The sequence below is a fragment of the Poecile atricapillus genome, chromosome W (genome assembly GCF_030490865.1).
Source record: "Poecile atricapillus isolate bPoeAtr1 chromosome W, bPoeAtr1.hap1, whole genome shotgun sequence".
NCBI classification, from domain to species: domain Eukaryota; kingdom Metazoa; phylum Chordata; class Aves; order Passeriformes; family Paridae; genus Poecile; species Poecile atricapillus.
Genome location: NC_081288.1, coordinates 13,060,837 through 13,082,207, shown reverse-complemented (window position 1 = coordinate 13,082,207; position 21,371 = coordinate 13,060,837). Strand labels below are relative to the sequence as shown.

At 37.0% G+C, this 21,371-nt stretch overlaps 1 protein-coding gene across 1 annotated transcript in view; it reads left to right on the top strand.

Moving 5' to 3' along the window:
• LOC131591743 (origin recognition complex subunit 5-like) overlaps positions 1 to 18,887 on the top strand; it is a 63,362-nt gene extending 44,475 nt beyond the window's left edge. The window contains exons 14-15 of the mRNA XM_058862761.1: positions 14,544 to 14,656; positions 18,150 to 18,887. Of these exons, the coding sequence (XP_058718744.1) occupies positions 14,544 to 14,656; positions 18,150 to 18,195 (159 nt within the window). The 3' untranslated portion in view covers positions 18,196 to 18,887. The remainder of the gene's footprint in view (positions 1 to 14,543; positions 14,657 to 18,149) is intronic.
• The last annotated feature ends 2,484 nt before the right edge of the window (positions 18,888 to 21,371 follow it).

Sequence of the window (21,371 nt, the reverse complement as noted above, 5' to 3'; positions counted from 1 at the left end):
GTGGGCTAAGGCTTTCTGTGAGCAACTAGCTAACCAATTCATATATAGGAAGAATAAACAGCAGCATGATGTCATATTGGGTGAATTTATCCTAATCATTTAGTGGCTGGTTAAATACTTTGTGTCCAGCTAATTCCAAAATGGTCACTTTTTCTTCTTTAACAAAAACAAACAAAAATGTCTCCAGTCCATCTGTATGATTTATACTTGAACTGGAAAAAAAAGGTTTCCATACAAAAATGACTGGCAAATGCAAAATCTAAATTATTGTGAAAGGAGACATTATTTATATAGCTTCTGCAATTGCAAGACTCTTGGGATTTAACTGTTCCAGTGCTGTATGGGAAACATACATCTCTAGTAGTATTTGGTTTAGGATCTGAAATTTTGGTACTGATTGTTGGGGGCTTTAGGGGATGGGAGAAGGCACCTAAGAAGAGCCTTCTTTATATGGAATTGTAAGTTTTACCAACTACTGGAATTATATTTTTATATTTATATACTTTTATATATTATATTTTTATGTTAGAGCTTCATAGGGAGGTATTAAATATACTCAGTAGCATAAGTGTGTGTGTATTTATGAAGGACATACCATTGCAGCCTGTGTTTCAGAAAGAATTTTCTACCAAGATGAGTTATATTTGGATGACTTGGAGAATTCCAGTTCCGTGAAGAAGACAGCTTAGTGACTTAAGATTTTGCACAGCCTGTATTGTGTGTGTGCATTAATGTGTGTACACATAAATTGTTTCTAGTACCTGAAGATATCTTCTAGGAGATAACCAAAATTAGCTGTGCTCTTCATTGCTGAAATTGGTTGAGTGTAGTTTTGTTTCTACACTTAAACTCTGTGTGTTGTTTAGGACTGTAAATAAACAAAAAAAGTGAGGAAGGTGGTGACAAGATCATATTTCTAAGCAGTACTTCTAAGTCACTTCTTTAAAATGATCTTTTAAAAACATGAATTTTATGCATCCCAAACACATCCTCCAACTGTGAGCACTAGATTAAATTCATTCTTTAACATTTCATTTGAGAGAGGCAGATGCACTGCAAATGAAGTAAAAAGATCAAAACTGGAGGTAAAATGAGAATAATTTATCCAACTAATATGTACATGTGATTAGTTTTATCTCATAGGCTGCAGGATAATACTTTTAATTTTTGTTAAATAAGAGTTTTGTGGAAATCCTTGCCTGCTGTCTTAAGAATATGATTTTCTTGACAGAATCACATAAATGTTTGTTGATATCTCTAAGTATCTACATGGTATTTTATTTCTGAGAAAACTAAGTTTTGTATAATACATATTCACTCATTGAAAAGCCTCCCCCACTGCTTCTAAAATGTCAAAGCTGAGCACAGGGATTTAGCCATACAAGTTGTATTGAGATTAATTGGATTTGTATGGCTAAATCCATGCAGTTCTTCTGAAAATATTGCTGTCCCTTGTATATAAAATATAAATATATGTTTACAAATACAGTATCACAAGAAATATTTGGACAGAACAGTAAAATTAGGTTTAATTTATGTTTGGAGTTGAATAACTTTTGGTTTTCTATAAACTAAGGGTTCCTGTTTAAGTATACTGAGTGAATACTAAGCATGTGCTGTGCTTGCCTTAGGGCTTCATTTTTTTCAAATGCGTGAAGCATTTACATAGGAGTCTTCTGTACTTCACTCAGGAGGGGGAAGAGCATTTCTGATTCATTAATCCCTTTTTCTTTTTCTAAGTAACTGGGTCCTTCACATCATGCACTCAAGAGGTGTAAAATATACAAAGAAGTGGGAGGGACAGTCAAAATGATGCCTGGCTTGCTATAAGGTATAAATTTAAAATCTATTTCTTTTTTCAAGAAGAAAAATAGCGAGGGGGAAAAAAGGGCAGCGCTAAATTTATTGCATGTGCTTGCATGATATGCAGGTTTGGGATAATTATTTTCTCTCTTGTTCAATAAAGTGAGTTGTTTCCATGGTAACATTTATATTGCACAATTTCTCTGTTATAAAATAAATGAGAACAGTTTTAGAGTCAGAAAAGTCTTTGTATGGAACCCTTTTCTTTCCTGTATTTTTGAGTGCAGAAGTGTGTCTTAAAATTTTCTTGCAATGAAAAAGTTTTGGTGCGCTTTCCAGATAAAATTAGTCAGCTTTTAACAGTATGTAGTGCTTCTGCAGGACAAGATGTGCAAGCTCTGGTTGTAAAATTGAACTCAGCCTCAGACAGATGCAGACTGCCTGGCAGCTCAGAGAAATGGTCTGTATGCCTGGTCCAATAACCAGCCCCTGGTATTGACACCTTGGCTGTGTTTCTGTGTCACCTTGGACAAGATGTGATGGGAACTTCCTAAAAAGCAGGTCTGAGTCTTCAGTGGCAAAGGGGCAGATGCCCAGGGTGATAGTTCAGAACCAGAGCATACCCTACACAATGTTTGGTCTCTGCTGCTTGTGCTTCTCTTACTGAGGAATAGCAGACTGATAGCACCACTTCCTGACCAGTTCATTCTTTGATAGGGTGGTTTTTTAATGTTTATTGACTGCAATGCAGATTCTACAGTGGACATTTAAAAATACTCTTGAGCTTCCTGCAGAGATTCCAGAAGATAACCATGGGAGCTACTGCCCGTTATGTAAAGCTTATGTGAAAGGCTTCCAGTAGGTGGGAAAATGTTTGGATATAACAGTTGATTGGAATGACAAATAGCTTTTCATCACAACCTAATAGCGTCTTTGCCAGTCATAACTGCTTCTCTTTGTTCAGTTTTGTTTTTCGCCTGTATTTTCTCACTACAGTAGGCATTTTAATATGAGGTGACTTTTTAATCTGTTGAGATCAAAAGACTTCATTGCTTGCTTGATTCTGTCCTGTTTTTTCACACCTTTCTATTATCTCTTGTATGGATTTTTCAGTTTGGTGATCAGTATAGTAGTTTTGGGAGATTGAGCCATTGTGAAGCAATTTAATTTTAATATTCAGAATGTCCAGATTTATAATTACTGAATATTACTGAAAAGTCTTGACACAATGATTACTCACAAAATAGAGTGGCCATCAGAACTATCAACTGCAAAAAGAATTAAATTCATTAGTCCTGGAAACATAAGAAATTGTTCCTTGACTACACTGTATTCCACTGAAACTAACATAGGATACCATGTGGAGGTTCTTTTATGCTTTTCAAATCATAGAATCATTAAACTTAGAAAAGACCTCCCAGCTCATCAAGTCCAAGCTTTGACTGAACACCACCACAACAACTAAACTGTAGCACTAAGTGCCATGTCCAGTCATTTCTTGAACACCTCCAGGGATGATGACTGAAGCATCTTCCTGGTCAGCCTGTGCCAATGGCTGACCATCTTTTCAGTGCAGAAATTCTTCTAGATGTCCAACCTGAACCTCTGCTCTGTTGCAATGTGAGGCCATTTCCTCTTGTCCTCTCCCTGATTGCCTGGGAGAAGAGGCCAATCCCCACATGGCTTCAAACTCCTTTCTGGAAGTTGTAGAGAGTGAAGAGGTCTCCACTGAGACTCAGCAGCCAGGAAGGTGGCTGCACTCTCCTACACATCTGCCTACGGGAAATGCTGTACAAACAGCCCTGCCATCACCTACTGTGCTACATCCTGTCTGTCCTGTTTGCCCACCCTTTTCACTGTGCTTCTGGTCACTCGTGCTCCCTAGATCTCTTCAAATCTCCCTCGGGTGCTCTGGCATCACTCTCCCCATTTTAGCCTCCCTCACGTGAGCTGCCAGGTCCCGCTGGATCTCTCTGCTCTCTTGGGTTTTTCTGACCCTGGGAAGTCCTTGTCCAGATCCTTGGAGTGTTTTGCCCCAGAAGTTGCTGTAGCCACAGGTGATGTTGCTACATGCCTTCCCAGCTCCACTCATGAATGACAGGGAAATTGTCTTGTGCACCACATTACTATTTTGGACTCCACCCCATAAATTATTTGCAATTATGTAGGAGCAGTATAGTCAATGTTTGCTAACTACACAAATTTTAACACATTGTATATATAGCAAGATGTTTCTCGGACTCTTTGGAGTGGTTGTGTTTTTGAACGTTTCTATCGAAATAGACAGAATTATCTTTGAATGCTATTAAGGTGGGGTAAATATTAACTGACTGCATACTGTTACTAAGAAATTTAGCAGTTACTCCCGTCCCACATATCCTTTGTCTAATCCATTGACCAGCCTTATTGATGGGTGTGGCAGCACACTGATTCACTGGTTCATTGGTTGCCTTTTTACCCAACACATGTGCTTGCTAGACAGGGGTGTCAGAAACTGCTTGTTTCCAGGTTAGAAAAGTTAAGTGCTACATGGCATAACTAGCAGAATTTCACAGTTGCATTTAAGGGTGACAGAAACTGCATAAAAACAAGTATTGTGTTACAAGAACACAGTTTTTTGATTTACAGTTAATTGCTGACAGATGATGTTTCATGCTGACAAATGATATTTCATGCTCTTTATCTAATAAAACCAAGTATAGCTGAACAAGAGATGGAAAACTGGTAGTTTTGACCGCTTTGTAGGATATGCAAGGGATATAAGGATATTTATAGATATATTTTGAAGTTGCATCTAGCATATTTAATGGGTCATCGAGCCTAGATTTTTAATATTTTATGACTTTTCAATTCATGGTTGGCTGAAAGCTTTGCTTTCTCTAGAAATGGATGTTATGAATTTAGAGCCTCTATCGTAACATATTTAAACTTATACCTTTCTTTAATGAAAACAACACGTCTCACTGTAGATTACAACCATCACCTTGTGCTGTTAAAATAGGGCTTGTTTTGTTTCGTTTCTAGAAGCATCTAGAGAGCTTCTTGAGTGACAGTCTTCATCCTGGTCTTTTCCCATCCTTCTGGTAGGAACCAAATGCCATAGGTTTACTGATTAAGAGTAGAGTGTTCTCCATAGGGCTATTTAGTTTCTTGGCAAGCTCAGAGAGGGAAGGTTCTAGATATAACCATTTCCTACCAGAGTGACTTTCAGGAGTCCTCTCTTCCCTTGTGCTGCATGGTGACAGTTGGCCAACCTGAAACTGCAACTTAGACTCATCCTTGGTGTTTAGTCTGTTCTTAAAGGTGCTTGTAAACAAAGGTGCAGGAATATGTTAAATCTCCTGGTTTTGTTAGGGAAGTATTCCAAACAGAAATTAACTGTTCCTCTCAGTTGTACGTGAACTTTGTAGTTCTTGGTTTATTTATGATCTGATGTCCCTTACCAAATCAAATTCTAATTACTGTCTTACATGAAAACATGAAAGTAAGTCAGGTGTTTGGGGTTTTTCCTTTTCCTCGGTTGGATGGCATAAAACCTAGTATGACTCACTGCCATATATTGCTGAGAGCTAGGCAGTTTTGTTAATTCTAATCTCTTGATGTGCACCCTTATAATAAATTTCTCCTCCAATGTGTAGATGAGTGCATTAATGTTACAAGTCAGCAATCTTTTTTAGCTCCAGTTTAACAATACGAGGCGAGCATGAAATGTCATATTTCAACAGGTCAGATCCCTACATGTGGACAATTTTATACCTAATTACTGAAGTCTCTGAAGTTGAGAACACTAGGACCCAGTATGTCAGGAAATTTTCTTTCCTTACAGTTTACACACTTCCCTAAGCTTCCTTTGCTGGTACTTTTTAGAGGCAGCAGACTGGTCCAGGGAGGATTTTTGTTTTGTACCAGTATGTTGTACTTACACACTTAAGCAATTGATACAAGTTTTTTTCTATTCCTGTTTTTATTACTGTTTATTCCTATTACAGAACCACTAAAATTTGCAGTTTTATCTAGTAACAGTGAATGTGGAGTTAATTGCAGTCTTCTGCAGTGCATCTTGTGAGTAATTGAGAAGCAGCATGCTACTGTGGAGCGTCTCTAAAGATCTGTTTTAAAAATCTCAAGATTTAAAATCAATGTATTAAAAGATATTAAAATCAGTGTATAACAATTTTTAAATAGTTATTTTTCAGAGAAGACTGCCATTTGGGACTACAGTGTATTTTACCATTTTTCAGTTCTTGTGGTTGAAATGCCTGAGATCTGTATTTCAGAAGTATTTGGGTCAAATATTCCTGGAGTGGTTATTTTAATTAAAGAATTCTTAATATCTTGTTTCTTTATATAATATTTGGATCAATACTCTTTAAACACTTAATTATCATAATCATCCAAAAATATACTGTAGTTAAACAGACTGAATATCTTTTTTTTTCTTGGAGAAGGAAAGGTAGTTTAGACTTAGGACTTACTCCCGAACATCTGATTCTGAGCAATGTCTGAATTTCATTATTTCTGCTCTTGCCAAGTACAGAAGATTGATTTTTATCCTCAGGACAGTTTTGAAATCCTAATTGCTTGAATTATTTTTTAATTCAAAATGGTATTTACAAACAGAACTTCGTCATGTAGCAGTAAAAGGCTGGTAACTCTGTGTACACAGTTCTATAATTTACTGAAATAGCATTAAAAATTTAGGGGCCTTCTGTAAATATATCAAGTCCTATCAGTATCACAGGTACTGGGTAGTATTTCTAACATTACTATTTTTCTGTTTTTAATAGAACTTGACTTGCAATATCTAGAAATGTTGCCATTGTGGGGCAGATGGAATAAATAAAGGGAGGAAAAAAAGGAAAAAAATTGTAGATTTGGGTAATTAAAATGCTTGGTCAGTTGAACAGAGGTTTTCTTCTGGAAAACAGTCTTTTTGTTGTTTTACTTATCTTGTAAAAAAACCTGCCTGAAACCTGAGACCTCTGATGCAAAAATGAATGAGGGGATGGCAGAAGGATACTTGTGTTGGCTATTGCCTGTGCCTTGAAAAACAGCCAGCCTTTGTCTGGTGTCCACTTTGTGAAGCTACCTGACTTAAGTAATCACATTAACTGTAAACATCATTCCCCAAGTGTTCTTTTGACCATCTGTTACCATCTTTGGTTTCTCAGATTTTGGAGGTATGAACTAGAAAGGGGAGTACTTTTGAATTAACTGTCTGTAACTTGTATCTGTAGTCCTTCTCCTTAGGAGTTATGTGCTTCCTGATTGTTAAAGAGTAAATTAGATGAAAACATCTTCAACAGATTGCAGACACATTCAAATCTTGGGTTTGACTATCAAAATTAATTCCTGTCATCACTTCCAGGAGTCTTAACAAAGTTCTGAAAATATTTCCAAATAATCCTCATGTACAGAAAATAATTTGATCCTTTCAGAAAATACCACATTAAGCAAATTTCTAGCATGCCTTTCATACCTTTATGAAGTACTTTAATTGATCCTCAAAGTGAAGGAACTGACTCAGAAATACTGATTTATCCATGCATCACTCTATGGTTTTTGTACTTCTTTTTAAAGATGATGAGCCGAGCAAGACAAAGTGTGTTGTGAACTGCCTTTTTTTTCCTTCTTATTAGGCAGATTGATTAATGCTAAAGTAAATGTGCTGAGAGAAAAAAAAATGAGCTTTTCCTTAATTTCTATATTGAATAAAAATAATGAAGAGAAAGCAAATTCATTAGCACTTTGAAAGATTTCTTTAATAATAGTTCCCAAATGAATAAATTATTGAACTGCTTTAAAAAGTGGTGCTATTGTAGCAATGAGTGGGCAAGGCTAATCTGTGCAAATGCTTTTGACATATTGGGAAGGTTTTCAGGAGATGGTGGGGGAAGCTGAATTTTCATCAAATAGGTTTTTTTTTGTTTTTACAAAGACTGCAAAGTGTGGGGAGAATACAATAATTAATATTGAGAGAGCCCTTGCAGAGGCCCAAGAGAAGGTTAAAAGGGGGAGCAGAGTGGTAGGATGTAGAAGATGCAGATGATATATTTTACCTTTGATGAATGCGTCACAGCAGGCACATTAAGTCAGACCGAAAGTGGGCTTACCCACTGTTTTACTTCTTAGACAGTAAAACTGTCTCACTACTGCTGAGTAATATCAAGTGAGTAGAAGAAATTGAAGACCAGAAAGCAGAGGATGAGCTGTGTATGTTACAACTTCTTACTACCTATGGCTTAAATGCTTGCCACAGAGGTGATGTTGTTTGCATTCAGCAGCCCAAGGTTTTATTTGCTTCTGTGAATGTGCCCTGTGTGGCTTTCTTAACTCCTCAAAATTCTATACCACTACACTGATTTTTCAGAGGCAAAGTGTTACAGATTAACTACATCTTTGGATGAAGAATACTTCCGTCTGGATTTCTTGTTTGCTTTTTAAAATTGCCTTTTTGGTTTCCTGGAATGGTTCCTGGATCTTGATTCAGTGTCCCCATTTTAGAAAAAATATGGTATGTTTTGTTTTGATTTTTTTTTAAAATAGAAGTTTTGGGAAGAGAATATGTGAGGAGTAGAGATTATGAGACAGTACAAAGAAGAGTTGTAGCTTCACTGACGAGTTAAGATTCGCAGCTAGTCAGTCACCAAACAAACACTAGAAGACAGACTGCTTATTGAAGAGAAAGTATTCTAAAATATGAATATGAATAGAGCAAGAGTGGGAAGTGTCTTCTCAAAATATGAAAATACATTTGTTTCTCTAGAGATTGAAGAGAAAAGCCACGAGGGAGGCCAATTGCAGGAGAATGGTCTAGACATAAGGCAGCTTCTAGAATGAAGGAAGGTGTCCTGTGTTCTGAAATACAGGAGAGGGTGCAGTGATGCAGGAAGAGGAGGGGGAAAGGAAAAAGACAAAATATGCACATTTATCCCTTGATTAAGTGTATGAAATTGGCACTGTTTCTTGTCAAGCGTCATTTTGTGTAAATGGGACACAAAAGGAGGCAGAGGTGGTGGAGAGTGATTGTATGATGGAGAAAATATTGTGTGTGAATGGTTCTAATGACTGGTAGAGTAAAAACTGGAATATTTTTTTAGTAAAATTCAATGTTATATGCATTTGGTTTAGTAAACTTTTCTGTTCTGAAGAGACGCAAGAAAAATATTTTAGGTGGTGAGTATGCTGCAAACAGAATGGGTTTAACAGCAAGAAATTCAAGGTCATGTAGTTGAGGGTAAATAAACATTTCTTCTGGATTGTCTTTTAGAGACTAAAGGAAGTTTTGGCTTCTTAATAAATGACTAAATCACTGATACGATTAACCTTTGAAAAAGCGAATGGAGTCAGTTGTTTAAATCTGTAAATCACAGATTTGCCTTGAGTGAAATGAAATACAGGTCTTGGAGACTCAACACAAAATAATGAAATAATATTTATGCGACAGAAACACAAAAACTGCAAACTAATCTGGGACAAAGAAAGACATCAAATGCAAACATTCATAAAAGAAACTGCAAAGCAGGCTGGGTCACTGTATTTGCCCTGTCGCATCCTGCACAGCCACCTACGTGTGTCACCAAAGGGAGGGGCACAGGATGCTGTCTCTGGAGCAGCACTGAGGCTGTGGCTGTGTCTCTTGGTGCCTCTGTTAGTGTCAGAAACATTTTGTCTGTGTTCGTAATATAGTTTTAAAATAGAGGCGGATGCTGGGATAAAGGTAAAATACCTAGCTGAAGCATGTTGTAATGAATGTTTAACTGCAGGCTTGAAGGCCCTAAGTAAGCTGGGGGTTGTCCCTCCTGTTGTATTTTTTTAATGCATTAAAAGCCTTGTCCAAAATGTAATTCAGTATCCAAACCTGTTTGTTCTATGGAAGCATTCAGAAAAATGTTGATTTATTTTTAATAATTTTTATAAAAACAATTTTGAACAATTGCTGTCTTAAATACTTATAGTTGTAATATTCTATGGTTATCTTTTAGCTTTTCAAATAAGGCTGACATGTGAGCATACTCTGGCTATAATTTTCATTGAAATAATTTTGAGCAGCTTTTTTACACTCACATAATTTGTACTGAGGTTATTGAATTTAACTCCAGGAGAGTATTGTACAATCATTTTGACTGAAATGTGTTTTGTAAATGGTATCAGGTGTTCCAAGTGCCTTGTTGCATAGCAGAGGTTTTTCCATGTGCCCAAATGTGACTGCTGGCAGTCGTAGGTTTTGATCAAGTGCACAGGCTTTCAGAGCTACAGGATGATGGTGCTGCAAAGCACCATTCATGTGACTGTGAAAGAGTGTAGTACCCTTGTCTGATGGTGCTGAATATGGAAAATTCTTAGTTTCTTGATACATTTGACATTCAAAATCTGTGTGTGTGACAGTAAGCCAGACTGAAGAGTTAGAATTAATTTTACATCTTGGGCAAGATAATTGAATATTATAAACTGTGGAGATGAAAAAAAAACAGATCATCTAGTATATTTCTGCCAGTTTGAAATTGTTCCTCCTTTCATTAATATTTTTCCAGTCCAATTTAAAATGTACACTTGGTGAGATTTTAATCACATCTCTGAGGAAATAGCTCCCCTTCCACCCCAAAATAGTCAGCATCATTTTCTGTTTAGTTTTATGCTATGGATTTGAGATATGATCCACACATCATCCAGGCTCTTTCCCAGATAGTCTGCCATTGCTTACCCAAGCTAACCATGCATTTCCCTGTGTCATAGATTCTAATTCTGCTCATGTTTTGCACTTCAGTGAATATTTTCTGGCTTCTTGTGGTGTCTTTGGGAAGAGCCCGGCCTTTCTCAGCAGACAGCCCTTTCTTCTGGAATCCTTCTCACTTCCACACAGCCATGTGCTCACAAAGCCAGTCTTTGTGTCTGCTTGGGGAATGATGCAAGGCCCATCTGTTAGTCCAGGCTGATAGAAAAAAAAAAAAGCTGCCTTGAAGGATGGCTTGTGGGTTGCTTGTTTTTTTCCAGAGGTTTCAATGTCCATGTTTGACCAATGAATCTCCAGAAGCAATCTGAGTGGTCATTTCCTCCTGGGAAAAATTGTCTGCTATGCTTTTAGGATTATTCTCACCTTGGACCCAAGATTTCAGCAGCAGGTTTCTCACACAAATATATTTCAAAGCAAGTTCCGTCATCACTTATTTTTAAACATACTGGTGAAACCCGTTTCTCTACATCTTTCAGATCAGTAAGTTGTTTTTGGGTTTTTTTTCAGATTTTCTTACTATTCCTGTAGAAAAATTCATTTAATTATTAACTTTTGCTAATATTAAATCACCACAAATTTGAGTAATTTTAAAACTAATTCTAGAATATTTATTTCAACTGTAATTTCTTTTATTCAAAAGATTCTCAATAAATATTCTTTCTTATATCGCCCACACAGTTTTTCTGGCTTGTTTCTAGTCTGTTCTTGCCAGATGTTTCTTTTCAAGCTTTTGTGATAATGAAATGGAGCCGCTGTACCCATGATATTTAAAAAAAAAAAAAGGGAAGTTAAAAAAAATTCAAAAGCAGTGGTGTATTTTTGACTAAGAAGTGCAGTTAGTTTGGCATTGCATTCATATTTTTCCCATCTGTGTTTCAAACTTTTGATGTGTTTTAATTTAAGAATATATTGCCTCCAAAATTTTACAATACCTGAACTTCTGAAGTAGTAATTGTTTTCCAGTGCTTAGGTTATAGGTGGCACTTGGAACTCAAGAACTAAGAGGACATGAATATTGGTGCATTTTAAATTTATGCTACAAATACACTGTCTTAAACCCAGTTCATTCCACTGTATTCTGCTTTTGCAGGTGAATGCCCTAGGTAGGCCAAGAGAGATTGCAGTTTTATGCAAAATGGCTCAGCTTCAGAAGCAGTTAGAGTGCAAGTTAGGTCTGGTGATGATTTAATACTGTACTTGGCTTTTTCTTCCTCCTTCCTTTGCTGCCACCCCAGTTACCTGCCAGACGTTCAGCAGAGATGCTCAAGCCTCTTGTGTCAGAAGGGATTTGGACTTTCCGTGTTGCTGAACCTTTTGGTGAAGACAGTCATCTTTTATTTACTGGGTCTAGGTTCAGCACAGAATATTAGAGAAACTTAATAATTCCCCATCTACCACAATTCAGTCTTTTCTGTCAATTCATTGCACAAAATAGGTGTCTTGTCCATTTCTGTGGCTGAGAGCAGCAGAACTCTCCTGGTGTATTGTATAAAGCAAGAAAAAATTAAGAAGACATTGCTTTTTGAACTCCCTTGCTGGTTTTGATTCCCCCTGAATCCTCTGAAAAAGCTGTGCAAACAAAGCTCCAGGCTGCTGCCCCCTCAGCAGGCAGGCTTCTGGACTTGTCCTTAGGAGATCTCTGCCTCTCTCCATGTACAGGCCAGGCATCTGTAACTCTACTGCATGCTGAATTCTACTCCAAAGACTAACAAGTTAGGTATTTTAGCTTCTAACATTTGGCTGTCTGTAGGAAAGTTGGTCCCTACTTACTCCCCTCAAATATACATTCTTTCTCTTTATCTCTACTGAGCCTCTTTGGATATAAAACTATTTCTTGCCTGCATGAATTGAAAATGGCAGTTCTCTCTACAGGTTTTTAATTGGTCTCAGGGTTAGGACTTGATGTTTTTGCACTTCCTTCCCTGTGATGAAATTTATTAAGGATTGTGGAAGAAGTAAGTAAAAGGTTGCAGTTTCCTAAGTTCATTACTCTGATGATCAGTAGCTTCATTTATCTTGCATATTGAGTCTTTGGGTTAATTTCTTTAGTCAAGAACATTAGTGAAACTTGGTGTCAAGTCTGATGCTAGTTCAGATTTCTTGAGTCAGTCTTCAGCAGGGAGTTTTACATTGCTGACCTCTTATTACTCGCGGAGCGTTTGGTGCTACTTGGAAAAGAAAATACACAATTTGTTGAAGTATTGGTGGAGCATTTTTAATGCAGCAGCAAGGTCACTTTTAAATCCCACAAAAACCTGAGATGGATCTGACTCCAAACTGTGCAGACTTTTTCTGTAGTCATAAGGAACTTCAAGGAATCCTCCTGCTGTTCCTTCACTGGAGATTTCTGAACGTGAGACCAGCTCCAAGTGTGATTTCTGATATTGATGCACCTGGATGGAATTGTTACAGCAGATTCCTCCATTGTGAATATGGGCTTTGTTGAATGAAGAATGGAGAAAAATGTACTCTCATGAGTATTTTAAGAATGTAAAACCTAACAAGTTTGAGGTTTATCCCAGTCAGTGATACGTGCAAAATTATTAATGAACTGGAATTTGAGCAATTTGCTGTATTCTGAGTTCAATTTTCTCAAATTTTCTCAATGCTAAAATTTGATAAATTGTGTAAATTATAGATCTGAATTAAGTAAATGGAATTTGTCTTTGTGACCAGCATTCCTTAAACAATCTCCAAAGACTTTGCAGAATTTTGGCATCCAAATTATTGTCGTCTCATGCCATGTGAAAGAAAGTTAAGTGCAGGCTGTTAAAAAAATTGCTTCATTCTTGGGCACCATATTTTTTTTCTATTCTTCACAGGTAGGTGTAATTTTTTTTTTTCTATTGTATTATTCCTACCTCCTACAAGCACTGTCACAAATTTGAAAACCAAGTACTTTCAGCAAAAGAGCGGGGTTATTATTGAGTTAGGATTATTTTTTTATTGATACTGGTAAGAATTTGCTGATGCTTTTTATAGCAATGTGCTTCCTTAAACGTTTGAACTGACACTTTCTTTCCTGATACATTTATTCTTCCTTACTGTCTTATTATCATTACTCAGAAGTAGGTCATGGTTGGCTGTTTTTTTGAAACTGAAACCTGTGGCCAGATAGATACCAGTTTGTCACAGAATGTAACCTCATTGCCCTAAATTGTCAGTGGTATCTATTGCAAAGGCCAGGGAAAATTTTCTTTCCTCCTTTCATCTCTTTCTTTCCATGGTATCTGGGAGGAGATAGGGAGACAATGGAATCACTACAGTGTCTCTTCCTGACCGAGTCAGAATGGGCTGGCTGTTCTCAGTGGTGACACCCCATGGTTGCACTTCAGTGGTACCACAGCCATCACTGGAGGAGCAAAGTGAAAAGGTATGCTGGTACATTGCTATTTCAGTAAAATAATCAATGGCTCTGTCAAGACACTGTAGTGTGTTTGTAGGCAAATTTCTCTCAACTCAGACCCTGCTCTTTTTAAGCATACAATCTTCTAGCCTTTTCTTTCCAACTTTCAAATTCTTTTTTATCTGGAGTAGAGTGATACATCCATCTGTTCAAAATGTGATAGGATCTGGCACAGGAATATCCAACTTTGAGTGGGAGAGTTCAAAAGGCGATCCTTAGGGATAAAGGAAAGAAAATCCTAGTCCCTTCTGATTGTCAGGCAGAGATTTGGAAAATGTTCAGCTCATGCCTATTATTACTGTTCCTCTGATCAAAACTCCAGGATAACTTTTGATACGAAGGATGAAGGGTTTAGCCTGTGTCTATCACTGCTAGTGCTGAAAATGTAATGGCAAGCTGTATGTACATTCCTGGGTTTTCTTGCTGTGGAGCTATGTGGAAGTGAACAATGAGCAAGTAGGACTGACTTTCCAGAGAAAAATGGGAATTGTGCCAAATGTAAAGAAAAAACCAACAAAACCGAAACCCAAAATAACAAATTGGCCACTGCTATTTCTGTTAACAAAAATTTCTAACATTGCTGGTGTCTCTTGTCTGTAGATCACCTCTCTTGTGACACTGCAGCTGTTATCCATGGTTGACCAGAACGACCAGCTTGATGGACCACGATACAAATGTACTGTATCTCTGGACTTCATCAGAGCTATTGCCCGGTGAGCCTGTTAAGAGTTCATTTACCCGTTGTATGTGCTGACTTGAAAGATACTTCAGACCAAGTATTTGTTCAGTCTATAGCTCTTTGCAGACCAGAATAAAAAACCTGTGGATGTTTTCTAAGAATGACTGAATAAGTCATGTTATTTATGAGAAAAGTTGTACCCAAGGTAAGTATAATCCATTCCTGTTTTGAAAAAGATTTATGTTACGGTGGCAGTATGTGTTACAGTAACATACTGTCTTTGTGCTTAATAAAGGTCAGGGACTTCATGTGAAAATATTGCTCTGAAATGTCAGTCCATTTCATTACCAAAACGCATATTATGGTATTTGAATCTGAAATTGTATTTAGTTCTTAACAGTGTTGTGCATATGATATAAAAACTACATAGGTAATAAGAATTCTTGCACATAGACTATCTTGTGTGATCATGTGTTGATATGAGCTAATTCAGTAAGTGGATGTAGGTACATCAGTGTCTTTGTTTATCCAGAGCCTTCAGTTGTGAAGTCTGAGAACAGTTTGAGATCCATCAGGAGAGACTGCAATAATTTGAAGAAAATTATTGCATGAAGAAATACATGCAATACAAATGCAACAATTAGGCCTTTGTCTCATATTTTATCTGTTGCTGCCATCTTATTAGCAAGTCTTGGATAAACAGTCTATAACCAGAACAGAGCCCAGGAATGACAAGTGTCAAAAGGGAGAAATGTTCTCAAGGCCAACTCTTCTCTGTAATGTGGGACTTCAGAGCAACCTGAGGTGTAGGCTGTATTTCATAAACTCAGTGCACATGTTGCTCTCCTGAGCTATTGAATGTCCAGTAGCCTTGTCAGTAAATGCAACAGATACACTAATTTCAATTTTCAGTTGGACAGGCCATAGAATGAAACTTTGTATGGCTCAGGTCTGGCCAGACCACACTGCCAGGACCTCCACAGCTTTGCTATGTCAGTTTGCTATTCCCGGCAGTAAAGTCACTTGTGAGTGATGCCCTGAAAAAGCTCCCCCTGGAACCAAGCACAGCAGACCATCTGCTCAGCAACATGGATCATTGTGTATACAGTTATAGGTTGGACGGATCCTTGAATTGGGATACTTTGACAGCCATTTCCTTGCAACTTTGACATCCTTAGAAGTTTCAGTGACTGCATTAACGTTGCTGCTGGAAGGTAGAGATGGCCAGAAAACAGGACCAAAACTTGTGCCATGCATCTCACACTTGCTGGAGGAAGTACTTGTCAGAGACACTGTCACTTCAAAGCTCAGTGCATGGTACAGTGTTTTAGCTTGCTTTTCTTTAGATCTGATGTGTGTGTGTGTGTATATATATGTATGTATATGCATATATATGTATCTAAACTGACTTTTCCTACATTTTATGAGGAAGAAAGCAGTTCTTTTTTTCACCCCCTCCAAGCAGTTTGCAGGTCTTTATTTGCTGCCTAGATAGGACTATTTAAATTTGGTAGATAGAAAGATTTTATAGATGGCCTGTTCTGCTTTCCTCCTGTTTCTCCCTTTTTTAAAAAAATCTTGCTTTGTTCCTTCATTACAATTTTTATTGAAATACACTTTTCAGCCCATGGTGTTTATTAAATCTTAAAGGAGAGTGATCCATAAAAACAGAAGGTTTCATGAATTCATTATAAATGAGCTCTCTTCCCTCGGTGGGGGAATAGCTATAGGATGAAGGCGTGATCTTCTGTGCTTTAAGAAATTTCATTTTCTATCTGTGCAATAGTTTTGGTTTTGTCACAGAGAAGGAACTACTTTGCAGTTGCGGCCGAAATACATACCAAGTAAGCAGGCCATCTTCTGATTCTTCTTTCTCTGTTACTGAAATAGTACTAAAGTAAGTTTGGTAGTCACTAAAATCTTCAGATATCTCAGCCTTGTTTCTCCAGCATATTTCCTAATGGAAGGCTGAGGAGTGCAAAGAATGGGTCAGAAAAAGATGCTCCCTCCCCACCCCCATTCAGGCTATTCAGATTGTCATTTCATTTTCTGTGTTTTTTAAGCAAAAGTGAAGTTTGCACTAAAATAAAGCCACCTATTTTTGGAAAAGAGTAAAAAACTTGTGTCTCTTTCCGGTGGCTTTTAATGTGGTAACTGCTGAAATGCACATTCTCTCTTTTTTAACACAGAACCTCATGTCTGGCTCTATTCTGTGGCATATACTCAGTCTTTGTGGAAATATCTCTGTTTTTTACCACATAGTAGTTAAACATTTAGCTGAAGGTTAAGTTAGATGTTTCTTTGTTAGAAATAATTTCTGCTTTAAGAATTTCAAACCTACGTTCATAAATTTTCTCTAGCTAAAGTAGGGCTCTTGTAGTGTTTATTGAATATAATAGATCTTTTCAGAGAGTCTGTAATAAACCCAGTTGTTATGACAGGACAGTTCTGTTTCATTTAGTTGATAAGGTCAGCATTTGTTAGTGTGTGTGATTTTGTTTCTGTGGAAAGCCTTGTAACTAAAGCACTTTTTTTGAGTGACACATTGTCATGCAAGTCTAACAGTGGCAGTTAATATCTTTGAATTTATCACTAGATTAATAAATAGACTCCAACAGATTATTTCCTGTTATGTATCTTGGGGATTTCTAAACTTTTTCTCTGTCCAAAATGATGTTTTATAAAAACTTTTTGAAAAGTGGGTTACAGGCTGATGCATGAACAGAGAATATTAAATGATTGTAGTCCAACAAATAAGAATTCCGCTAGCTAATCTCTCTTAGTATTGTTAGTAGTTATTTTTGCATCATTGAATACTTAAACCCTTTTAATTTTATACGTGTCATTATGTGCAGTAATTTGCATTTATTCAAACAGTAAACCCTAAAGTCTGAGTGCTAGATTGTATAGAAGAATGAGTTTAGAGACAAAAAAAATAATTATATGTTTTATTCTTCTGCTGTTTCTTTTTTCCTGCCATTAAAGTACAAAATTGTACATTAAAATCTTGTATCCCATTGATTGGCATTCTTGGATTTTTCAAATTTAGCTATGAACATGGGTCAACTACTGTCAAGACTGAAAGAACGCAGGCTCCAAATGAGTACAGATGAAGGAGCTGCGTAGTACATGCTAAAACAGGTGGTTTGGGAGATGAACAAAACATTGAATAGCATAAAAGGTTGTTGCTTTGCATCACCAACTAGAACATCAAGTTTGCCATACGAAAATATAATTTTATTAATATTATTATATTTTTACTGTTTCATTATTGAAATGAGTCTTCCTTTCTTTACTAGGAAGTTGCTATATTTCTTTTATAGAATTTTACAAAGTTTAAATAATCAGAAGAGAGGTATTGTAAATAATGAGAGAAATGAAAAAATCATTAATTCTTGCTTGCATTTCTTTTGGGGAATTGCTTGATTTTGATTGTGCAGAATGTCCTGCATGTGCTGTCTCCAAACAGGTTAAAGTCTTAGCAGTGTGAAGATGATTGCTCTAATATACTGTGTTTTTGTTTATAGGACCGTGAACTTCGACATAATAAAGTACTTGTACGATTTCTTGTGAAAACAAGCTTCACAGCCATATGGACACTGTGACAATGACTAAGGCAAGCTGTGTTCATCTCTCTACTTAGCCGGCCAGAAAGAAGAGTATTTTGGCTCTTTTGGATTTGTCCAAACAGGTGCTGGCCCAGCATGGAACCTGATGAAAATACTCTGATTGGTCTGGGTGGATCTGAGCAGAGGACTATTTACCAGGGACCCTGGAGTATTTGGAAGCAATGTGTTAATTATAAACAGCAGGGTTTGAGCACAATCTGTTCTACTCTTAATGATGTTATCTTAACACTGAAATTGCCTGAAACCCATTTACTTAGGACTGCATTTTGCTCTATGAACTCTCCCCAGTGCTTTGAACATGGCAGCAGCCGTTGTTTGTATGCCCAGTCTTTTCACTTCCTCTCCACAGGAATCTTTGCAATTGCCTGCCAAAGCAGCTTTTCCTGAGGCCACCATTTTAGGAGAGTGGAGTAGCAAAGTATAATAAACATAAGAACATGTTTAAAAATCAAGCTGGTACAAATACTTTTTTCTCTTCAGTAGTATGTAGGCAGACTGTTACCCTGTTACATGGAGATCATGATGATAGGAATCTCACAATTAGTCACTATACTGTCTTCTGCAGACCATTCATAAATGTTGACTATGAATGTATTTTTACAAAGTTCTGTTTTAAAAAAATAAATGATTCTTAAAGTTCTATTCCTATGTTGAACTTGAAATGTTTTATTTTTGCTTCGACATTCTATGCTCCTTTTATGTTTATCCAGTTACATAAAGTGCTAATTATAGTGCCATGTGGAATGAACATAATTTTAACATACACACCTTGTAATGACTTTTGTAACAGCCTCTGTCATGTAGAGGAGGATAGCACAGCTGCCTTTTCTTCAGGAAGGGAGAAATTCAACAGGTGACAGAGTCTTTGCAGCAGTTCACCAGAAGTGGTGGAACAGTGAATAACCAATGTGGTACTGTAACATAAAACTTTGGTCTTGGAAATACCTGATGGAATGCACTACAATTGCAGCTTACAAGTAGAAGATACACAATTTATGGAGCATTCAAATCTAGTCTAGTTGGAGGTTATTGTCGTCATGAATCTGAAGATTTTGGTAACCCTCTTGGAAACTCCAGGTCCCACAGCCTTTTAAAAACACTGATATTTTACTCTTGAGTGCTCACTTTTGACTGTTTGACAGTAAAAGACAATGCCAGGTCCTAAATTGAACATTACAGGTTTTTTACAAAGAAAAATCAAGAGTCTTCCCCACCTTGCTCTTATATCATAAATGGTCAAATACTCTGAATATATGTAGCTCCTTGCCCCTTCCCCCTTTCCCATTCCTATGTTTTCTTTTTATGTTGTTTTCTTTTTTTCCCCCAATTGTGGATGCATTGCCATTCTTCTGGATTCAGACCCAAGTGGCAAAAGCATCCTTCTGGCCAAGCTCTGGCTTCCTCCCTCAGGGGAGTGTGAAAGGGCAGCAATGAGTCATCTCCGTGATCTGTTTTCCTTCCTACCGCTGAGCTGGATCAAACCCTGCACCTGTCCATGAGGTGGCAACATTTGTCACACTTACTGAAGTGCTTGGATGTAAACACAAAGCCTGCTTCAAAAATGTTTACTACCTGCTTTTGTTTTTATTTATAAAAATGTCCATAATGCGAACTTTGGACTAAACTTTACAGTGCCTTTCTGTCGTGGAGCTAGTGCTGGGCTGAGCTTGGCTCTTGTGGATGTCCTGTGTGATTACCTAGGGCTGCAGTTTGTAGTGGAAAGAAGTTTTGAGGTATTAATATGTCAGCTAGTCTATGTAAAACAGTAGCAGTAGATCATAGAGATCTGTAATTTCTGATCTGGATTAGAATTTGATATATGAAACATGATGGGATACTGTTTCGTTAAGTGCTCCAAAACTTGAGTCACAAAATTTCATTTTCAGTAACCCAAATCATTGCCACCAGATAGACCTGACCCTCAAAAGTCTTCTGCTCCAAATTTGGAGCACAAATTAGACATAAAATAATGGTCTTAGAAATTAAGCACCAAGAAAACTTGGTGCTGCTGATATTTTTTCAGTCTAATTTCTTCTGTACTAGTCTTATGAGTATTGGTGATTATTTCCAGTGTAAATCCAAAGGATAAGGATATTAATTTTTTGTAAAATAGTTAATTTGACTGAAATGAGGTTAACTAGAGAAGGAGTAGTAACTGAGGATTCATTAGACAGAACCACTCTCCTTACTTTGAAGGCACTTTTTTGACCTTTGTGAAAGACTCCTATCGGTGAAATAAAATTTAAAGCTGAATCAGCAGAGTATGAGAATGAACAAGGTGACTGAAGTGCAAATGATTGATGTAGGCTATAACTATGCTGATGATGAATAGTAGGATTTATTCTGACAAACTAGAAGTATTTCTATATAGCCATGTCAATGAGTTTATAAATTACTGCTGAGTTTCTTATTAGATACCTTAGCAATATTCTGTTCTGAAACCCCATTTTCATGGATGAGGCTTCTTTTAGCCTCCCTTGGGCCAGGATTTCACCTCTTCTACAGGTGGTTTTGAGAACTGTGCAAACAATGTAGAGCAAGATAGTTTAATCAGAAAACCTTCAGTACCTTAGTGCTGCGGTATATATTTTAAAAATAGCCATTTTTTTTCATAATTCCTGAGTCACAAAGCATTATAATACTGAAAAAAATTAGACTTACAGTGCTTGTCTCCAGTGGCTGATCCAAACATTAACAGGAGCTGGGGCTTGTTCTTGCCACGATAAGGTAATGGAAAAAGAAATGCAACTATCATCAGTTGTGAAGATATTAGTGCCCTTGAATAGCTCTGGCTTCATCAACAGCTGCATTTTCATGCATATAACATGGAAATTTTATTTTTAAGAAGGCTTGCAAGGCTGCATTCCCATGTAATACAGTAGTTGATTCACTCCTTTTGGACAGTGATTTGTCTTACTTTGGTTTACCCAGAACCTGCTGCTTCTACTTTAACAATTCCTTTAGCTATTGACTCTTTTGGGGTGAGATAAAGAAATACATTGTTTGTTTCAGTACCTTTTGAGTTCTGATGCTTCTATACACTTCTATATTGTGTAAAAACACATTCATTCTTGCCACTGGTGAAATTTTTCCAGTATCTACCAAGTACCATTTTGACAA